This window comes from Corapipo altera, unplaced genomic scaffold (assembly GCF_003945725.1).
Source record: "Corapipo altera isolate COAL_440 unplaced genomic scaffold, ASM394572v1 1, whole genome shotgun sequence".
Taxonomy (NCBI): domain Eukaryota; kingdom Metazoa; phylum Chordata; class Aves; order Passeriformes; family Pipridae; genus Corapipo; species Corapipo altera.
In genome coordinates this window covers 12742401-12751770 of record NW_020884873.1, presented here as the reverse complement: position 1 = coordinate 12751770, position 9370 = coordinate 12742401, and the positions used below count along the sequence as shown (strand labels likewise).

The 9370-nt window shown below is 42.0% G+C and overlaps 1 protein-coding gene across 1 annotated transcript in view; it reads left to right on the top strand.

Moving 5' to 3' along the window:
• Positions 1–18: 18 nt before the first annotated feature.
• The window catches only part of ALDH1L2 (aldehyde dehydrogenase 1 family member L2), a 35756-nt gene continuing 26404 nt past the window's right edge, over positions 19–9370 (top strand). The window contains exons 1-2 of the mRNA XM_027662331.1: positions 19–200; positions 7783–7924. Of these exons, the coding sequence (XP_027518132.1) occupies positions 150–200; positions 7783–7924 (193 nt within the window). The 5' untranslated portion in view covers positions 19–149. The remainder of the gene's footprint in view (positions 201–7782; positions 7925–9370) is intronic.

Genomic DNA, 9370 nt, shown 5'->3' with positions numbered 1-9370 from the left:
GGCCCGGGCGGGGTTGCGCCGCCGCGGCCGCGGATGCAGGGGCTGGCGGGGCGCCAGCGGCACCGGCGCGGGTTGCATCAGACGAGCGGAGCCGGCTCTGTGCTCGCCGGGCGGCCGAGGGAGCCGGGGGCCCGGCGGCGCTCCGAAGGATGCTGCGGACAGCCCCCCGGCTGCTGCGGACCATCTGCACCACGGCCGCGGTGAGCAGCGCGGGGCGGGCGGCGGGGCACGGGGGTCCCGCCGGGCTGTGCCGTGCCGAGCCCGGGAGCGAACGGGCTCAGCGTGCCGCGCCGGTCCGGGGGCAACCAGGGGCCGAGAGAGGAGGGGGAAGTGGCGGGAGGGGGCATTTTCCAGGATGTGATGCGTATTGTCTGTGCCGAGGTTTTAGTAAAGCGCGTACAGGCACGAGAAGGTCGAGAGGGATCGGGAAAAGGCTTGGTGTGGGTGCAGAAGCTGCCTCTTGCCCGGCTGTTCTGCGGGCGGGATCGCAGCCATCATCTGGGCGCTGCATCTTGCAGGGATCATAGAATCATAGAATCGGCTGGGTTGGAAGGGACCTCCGAGATCATCAAGTCCCAACCCTTGATCCACTACCGCTGTGGTTCCTAGACCATCGCACTAAGTGCCATATCTAGTCTTACCTAAAAACCTCCAGGGACAGCGAATCCACCACCTCCCTGGGCAGCCCATTCCAATGCCTGATTACCCCCTCTGTAAAGAACTTTTTCCTAATGTCCAGCATAAACCTCCCCTGGCACACCTTAAGTCCATGCCCTCTTGTCTTACTGATAGCTGCCTGGGAGAAGAGACCAACCCCCACCTGGCTACAACCTCCTTTCAGGGAGTTGTAGAGAGTGATGAGGTCTCCCCTGAGCCTCCTCTTCTCCATGCTGAACAGCCCCAGCTCCCTCAGCCTCTCCTCATAGGACTTGTGCTCCAGTCCCTTCCCCAACCTTGTTGCTCTTCTCTGGACCTGCTCCAGCACCTCAGTGTCCTTCCTGAACTGAGGGGCCCAGAACTGGACACATTTCTCCAGGTGTGGCCTCACCAGCGCTGAGTACAGGGGAAGAATTACTTCCCTGTTCACCATACTGTTCCTGATCCAGGCCAGGATGCCATTGGCCGCCTTGCCACCTGGGCACACTGCTGGCTCATGATCAGCTTCCTATCAATCCAAACTCCCAGGTCCCTTTCTGCCTGGCTGCTCTCCAGCCACTCTGTGCCCAGCCTGTATCGCTGCATGGGGTTGTTGTGGCCAAAGTGCAGGACTCGGCACTTGGCCTTGAACCTCATCCCATTGGAATCAGCCCAACTCTCCAACCTATCCAGGTCCCTCTGCAGCGCCCTTCTACCTTCCACCTGATCGACGCTCCCTCCCAACTTGGTGTCGTCTGCGAATTTGCTAATGATGGGCTCAATCCCCTCATCTAAATCATCAATAAAGATATTAAATAGAACTGGGCCCAAAACCGATCCCTGGGGGACACCACTGGTGACTGGCCACCAACTGGACACAGCTCCGTTCACCAGCACTCTCTGGGCCCGGCCCTCCAGCCAGTTCCTAACCCAGCACAGAGTGCCCCTGTCCAAGCTGTGGGCTGCCCCTGTCCAAGCTTTTTCAGGAGTTGTGCTGTGGGAGAAGGTGTCAAAGGCTTTGCTGAAGTCCAGGTAGACACATCCACAGCCTTCCCCTCATCCACCAGGCGGGTCACCTGATCATAAAAGGAGATCATGTTGGTCAGACAGGACCTGCCCCTCCTAAACCTGTGCTGGCTGGGTCTGATCACTTGTCCATCCTGTAGGTGCTGTGTGATTGCATTTAGGATGATCTGCTCTATAACCTTGCCAGGCACTGAGGTCAGGCTGATGGGCCTGTAGTTTTCCAGGTCCTCCTTCCGGCCCTTTTTGTGGATTGGTGTGACATTTGCCAACTTCCAATCATCTGGGACCTCCCCAGTGAGCCAGGACTGTTGGTAGATGATGGAGAGCGGCTTGGCGAGCTCTTCTGCCAGCTCCCTCATCACCCTAGGATGGATCCCATCTGGTCCCATAGACCTGTGGGGATCCAAGCGGCTCAGCAGGTCACTAACTGTTTCTTTCTGGATTACAGGAGGACTATTCAGATTCTTATCTCTTTCTACAAGCTCCAGAAGCCAGGTGTCTTTCTCCCCATTTGCCTGCCCCTGTTCACAGAGCTCCCAGCAGGGGTTTAAATCCCTCGTGGCAGGGCTGGGTGCCACCCCCTAGTCAGCGGATTGGCCTCACCTGAGACCTCCAGCAAAACCTGGAAGCTGCAGGGAACAGGCACCTGCGGTGCTGTGATAGTGCCCAGTAATCGTGTGTCAAGAACGATGTGAGTGTAGCTATTCGCTACCTCCCTCATGCTGAGATTTGCTCTATGAGAAGCTGAAGGCTGCCTTCACAGTTAGGAAGGACCATGCACGTTCTTGGTGCCAGAGGGAAGCCCCCCGCTTTGGCCTAGGAAGAGTGTCTCGTTTGTGACCTTCTCACCACCGGTTCCTTGCTCTGGGATGGTGGGTCGCTCAGGGTTGAAGTTGGTGGCCTAAATTCCTCTGCACCCCACGGTTTAGTTTTTTACAGCTCTGCACTTTTGTTTCAAGTCATTCTTTATGTCCTGTTAAATATACAGACTGCAGAACTCCTGCAAGTAACCGCTCCCTGAAAACCTTGCCCAGTCCAAATTGTCCAGATGTGTAGGTTTTGCGATTTGAATGAGGCTGGGAGAAGATTTTTTTTTCCTTCCTAGAGGCTGTTGTTTCATGTTTCACTGCTCAGTTTAGCGTGAGGACAGCAATCCTCCTAAGGTGTCTCCATGGAAGGTGTTAGAATAAGGAGATTTTAATGCAGGCTTTTTGTAAATGAAATCAGCAGTGCCAAAAAAATGAGAATGAATGAGTGAATGATGGGAACATATTGCCCGTGGATGTGTATGTAGATGGAGGCGGGGCTCTACTATAGGTTTCTATTTGGAGGCACTGGAATTTTAGCACATGTAGGGGGATCTCAGTAGAAATAAAGCTGCAGTACTGGTTTTCAAAGGAAGTATAATTCTATTTTACTTTTAAAAAGAGGTAACATTAAAATATTTATTACCTTCACTAAATTCTTACACAAACTAAGTAAAACATTGTAATCTTTGTAACCAGGGTAGCAGTTACTAAATCTTAGTTTTCGAGGAATTTGATTAGAAACTGGTAACCAAATTAATGTTAGACACACATAAAAAAGAGGCAGTAACAAAAAATTATTTTTATCTGTGAAATAAATATTCTCCTATGGAGAAGTTTTGTAACTTTAGACTCTTCTTAGAGAAGAAAATGTAGCTGTTGGACTTGTCTTCCCTTTTTAGGAACTAGAACTTGACAAGATAGTTATCAACATTTGTCAGGCTGCTTATCTATGCAGTGCTTAATTCTATTTGTTAGTTTTATTATTGATTAAGTGTTTTGGAGGAAAAAAGGAACCAGAATGGAATCAAGCATTAAAATATTGCATATCTTTTAATGAGCCATTGTAAAATAAATTCCAGTATGGAACAGATCGTATGGACAGAATTTTTAAACATGGGAGTTAAACTTAAGTCTGTGCTTTCATATCGAGGGGGTGAAATAGATGTGGACAACTTTCAAACACATTGAGCGTTAAAGATAAGACTGCTTGTACAAACAGTTCTCAGGTTTTATGCTTCTACCTCTATCTTATTTTCTTCATTCAAGTCAGGATTACATGAGTCAGGGAAACATAATTACTGTTAATCTGCGTTATGGTATAAAGAAAATAGAAGGTTAAAGAAGAAATTGAAATTTCAAACAATGAAAAGAACAGAATTACATTAAGAGTGAATACCAACTGTCATAATAACTACATTATTCTATGATTAGTCATAAAAGAAAGGCCAGATCTTCCTAAGCCACCTGTATTGCATTGTTTTGTATAACTAGGAATCAGGTAATCTTACAAAAGTGCAGCAAAAGATCCACTCTGATACTGCAGTGACCATTAACCTTCACATGCATCTGTTCCTGCATGCTACACATTTGTAGTCGGCCAGGCTACTGCAAAAGAAATATAATATCATCTCTTAACATCACTGTCAGAAGCAATAAGAAGTTTAATCTTTGTGTATGTTAGTGATAATGACGGAGCATCCATCTAGTACATTATTCAAAATCAAGATTTTTTGGTGTTCTTTAACAAACTTCTTTTCTACAGCTTCTTGATGAATGCTGGCCAAAATGAGCCATTTTTGAAAGAAAGAAAACACCAAACTCTTTCCTTTTCTGTATAATCTTATAAAACTTATAAAACTTTCTGTTTTAATTGAGTGTTATGTCCACAATAAATTCTTCTAAAATAATTTCCCACTTTTGCAGATCTAACTCATTTTAGGTAAAAATACTTGAGGAGAGTTTCCGAGAGAGGATACAGAGCGGCTATAAGATCTCATGCACTTGCTCAATTAATTTTTCAAATAAAACAAAAAATGCAAATCTGAACTTATTGTCTGATCATGCAAGCCCTTCCACACAGATTTCTTTTCTTTGTTTTTTACTCAGTAGAAATCCTGTGCATGACTGGTTTGTGAGTTGTCTCCTGCTTTCTACTGATGGCAGACTATGTGTTAATGCACTACCAGTCTAAGCCAGATGTCACGCAATACTCATTCATTCAGAGGTAACTCAAGAATCACTGCTCATAGCACAGTTACCAGATCCATCTTGCAATTGAAACCAGCCCCCATTTGAGTTATTTTCTGCAAATGTGAGATGGCAGAGCAGATTCACTGCCAGGCTAATGTTTTTGTGCACTAAAGTGAAGAAATGGGACTTAACCACTCTGTAATCTTCTCAAACTTGCCAGTTTTGGCTTGGTTTTTTTTGTTGGTTTTGCTTTTGTTTTGAGTTTTTTGATGTTTGTTTGTTTTTTAATTCATTTGGGGATTGCGTTCTCTGTTTTCTTCTCACAATTTGTTGACTCAGTTCCACAACTAAGACAAATTAAGCATGTGTAACTTTGCTGAAATTATGTTGATTTACAGCAATTCATGATTTGGAACTGGAATTGGTATGACATTCCATGTAATATGAGAATCAGATTTATTCACAGGGAAATGTGAACTGAAAGTTTAGGAGTAGAGGATGCATATGTTATTAAGACTGTGTGAGTAAATGGAAGACAAGTAACTCCTAAATTAATGATAAATTTGGACTTAAAATTAGAAGAAGTTTGGCCAAATATCAGAAAAGCAGAGTACAGCAGTGAGGACTTTGAAAATACTTTGAAAAGGAGGTCAGGTAAATTTATAAAAACAACCCTGTGACATGATTGATTTGATGGCAGAGGACTGGATTTGTTAGCTAAGAAGATCCCTTTCAGACTTGTGTTCCTACTGAGAGATGTTGAGAAAAGGACAAAAGTAGAATAAGTAACTCTCATCTGGACTATCTTTAATGTTTCTTCAACATACTGGTTGGTCTACCACTGTAAATTAGCACAGTACAGAAATCAGAGGATTTCACACCATGCCAGACATGTTCAGTGATACAGCAGGCTAATCTTTCTCCAACTTGCCTGCTAATTAAAATACTTGGGAAAGTCTGATAGTTTGTTTAATAACGCAGCAACATTTCTGCAGTAAAAGTGAAGATATCTGTCACAAAGCATTGATAATAAGCATTCCCTGGTTCTGTTGGGCCTTGCTGGATAAGGATTGCAGGGAGAAGTTGTGCTCATGGTAATTCAGAACAAGGTCTCGTCTTTATTAAGAACAAAATAGTGGACTATTTTAGGTATAATTGCCAGCAGTGCAGTGTTGCTACCAGTCTCACAGATGTTTTTTACCAGCCAATTATAACAATCTGATTTTGCAAGAGCCTGAGTTGTGTCCATCTTTGCATCTTACTGCTTGTTTCTACTGCAGTGGCACTAGTGCTGAGTAATGCTGCAATACAGGGACAGTTTTACTGTGTAGTTTCATTCTGAGGGAAAATATTGTCTCTGAAACAAATAGATATTTCCTATTGCTTTATATAAAAAACAAAGAGCACGCTCCAATATTCCTGTAATGGAACCTACCAATTCATAATTCCCTTTTCTAAGGCCAGCTGCACAACTGAAAGGTAACTTGAAAATAGTAAGATACATCCATAATACGTCAGCTGTGAAATGAATCTCAATGAATGGATTGTGGTTTTGAGTAACCTGTTTTTCAGGACAGTTCTCTTTGTCATATGATCTGATGGGCAGTGCAGAACATTTGTTAGCCAATCAATAACCTGCTTAGTCAAAGTGTCCTCATATCCCAGCACCATAAGAAAGGGAAAAGAGGAAGGAGGAGGAAAAGGACAAGTGCCAACATACAAACAAAACGAATGTCAGTGGTTAAGACATTCATACAGGGCTTTGATTCCTCTGATCATTTGTAAGGAAAAGATGGAAGTTCAGTTGGGAAAGATGAAGTTAATAATAAAGGTGGGGAGAGTGTGGATTTATTTTCTGCCTTTCATTCAGGACTCCTAAAAGGAGGATCTGTATGGTTTGAGTCGAGGAATAGTTTATACTAGATTTAGCCTTGAGGAGGGTAAGTTTTTTGTTTATTCTCTGTGGACCTTTCCTTTTTAACCAGCTCCACTAGTCCATTTGTTTTTCAGAGGTGGTTTCCAGTTTTTATTTTCCAAAAGCTGACTATAAATGCAAAGAGACAATTCCACCCTTCTGCCATGCTTGTATGCTCATTTCTGCTCCCCCTCATTTCTGCTCCACTGGACCTATGTTAGGATTTGTGGCAGTGCAATGAACTAAATCTTTGAATAGATCCAGTTAAGAATAAGCTACGCTTTGTAAAGTCAGTGCCTCCCTACTTCAGTACCCTAATCCAGTTCTTGGGATAAAGAAATACAGAAATACCAGTTCTGGGATAAAGGAGGTATTAGAAGTGAGAGACTGAAGGTAGGGTGGCATAGGAGCAGAACTGCCACCTAAATCTAAAGGGACTCAAGGTTAGTTACTAGTTTTCTCAGGATGCAATCACATAGCAGTACCTGATATCCTGACACCATCATAGTGTTGTGATTCTAATATCATAAATTAAAAAAAAAAAAAAGAAGAAGCGGAGGTGGTTACTTGCACCTACTCAGCTTGAAGAAGCTTAAAATCACATGTCCAATATACTGGGATCCAAACACAGCAGGCAGTGGAAGTCCAGCAAGAGAGCTCACATTTAGCAGTATTTCTTTGTAGGAGGATCAAATGGATATCATTACCTTTAACTTGGCAGGAACAATGTAAACTTGTCTTCTTTAGCCTATACATGTTAACCACAAATAATACATCACTGTTTAATTATAGGGATTTAGAGGGCATGTTACAGGCACATACATAATGCCTAGGAAAAGTGTTTTATGTACCCATTTCAAAAAATGTATTTTCTTATCTTATTAGTTCTGACTATGAATAAGATAATGGAGCTTCTTATAAGAAGCAGTGGATCTGTCTAGTGAAAATTCTAGAAAAGCCATATAAACAAAAGTGACAGTATCAGATGACACTTTCTTGTGAAGTATGGTCTCTCTGAATTGTATGTTGCCTGTCATTAATCTCAAAAAAATTATATACTCTTCCTTCAAAGGTGATTAGGGTAGAAAGACTATTCCATTTTAAATAAAAATGGACATTGATAAAGAAAGAGCAAGAGAGAAATATAAGCAACAACATATTTTCTTTGTATCCTAAAACATGTTTCATTTTAATTCTTTTTACCAGGCTTATCAACATAAGCTAAAGCTAGCCCTTATAGGTCAAAGTATTTTTGGGCAAGAAGTTTATAGCAAGCTGAGAAAAGAGGGGCATAAAGTTGTGGGCGTATTCACAGTGCCTGACAAGAATGGACAAGCTGATCCTTTGGGTAAGTGTAACTTTAATCCAAATGTTAAAATTGCAGGCATCCTTAACAAACTTGCCTTTTCGTGAGACGGCAACATCTATATGGGAATGACTTGCATATATTGCCTTTGTTGTACTGAATTCAGCACAAGAACTATACTTTAACAAACACAAATCCCAGAAACGGTTTAAACTTGTCAGTTTGTCAGTATTTAAAAGTTGTTTCTAACCATGCAGGGTTAATGTATTCTAACCAATACATTAAGATATTGGAAAAATAAAATTAATCTGGATACCTTATTTGAATGTACATCCTAGAGGTGATTGTTCTGAATGAGATCTGTATCTTAAAGCAAAGAGCTGCTGAGCCTGTACTCAAGCACAAATGTCTTGTCACTTGCTTCATTGTGCTACCTAGGACACTCAAGGCATGGAGCCAAGACTCTTTGTCCCTGGCTTTCTGCCCTTTCTGACAAGTTTGCATGTGGCAGTGTACCTGCAGAGCCTATTTTTCTTCAAGCTGGATCATGGAAAACACATTAAAAAGGTTACAGGAGGCTTTGCTCTCCCTTTTTCCGTTGTCAAGGTGCATAAGGATTTTCTAGACTTCCTAAAGAAAGAGTTGTTTCAGAATCGTACTCATTATAGTCATAGAAGAGAACTCAGCATGACAAAGAAGCTTATTTGGAACATCTGAATTGTAACTTTTCTTTGCCTTCTTTTTTTCAGTGGCACAAAGATAGTTGAAATGATCAGCAAATAGAAGTGCCAGAATGGAATGTGTATTTATGGATAATCCAAAGTTAAAACTACATTCCATGAGTTCTCTCAAGTCTCTTTTGTGGTTTGTTTTTGTTTGGTTTTTTTTTTTTTTTTTTTCTGGTTTTGGTCTGGTCATGACATGTTTTTAGAGAACCCTTACGAGGGAAGAATCAAACACAAATTTTGCTTGCCTGGGCTATGGCACTCGCAGACTGGCATATAATTCTCAACTCTACTTCATTAAAAGATTTAATCACACTCTGTAAGAATTAGAGGAGGCAACTGTTAGTTTAGAAAAAGAAAGTTTGACTATCCAGCTCTGTTGGATTACACTATATATAAATACTATATATATTATATTAGTTATAATGTACCATAACTTGGTTACAATATATAAATTATTCTTGTGCAGTTATTACACTAACAAATGCAACTAAGTCAATCTTCCAATATTTAAATTGTACATTTATTTTAACTAAACCATTGGATTAGTTTATTGCTCTCAGGATTGAAAAAAAAAGGAAATTACTAGATACGTCGTCACTTTTTATGTCCAGATGATGCAGAGAGCTTAAGTTGAATTTTCTGAAGTTTCTGTATCCTCAGACAACTACAGTTCTTGTTTCTAAAAACCACTGCAGTACACACTAACTTCTATGGAATGGTATTTAAGTAACTGTTTACTTAAGACCTAAGTAAACACACT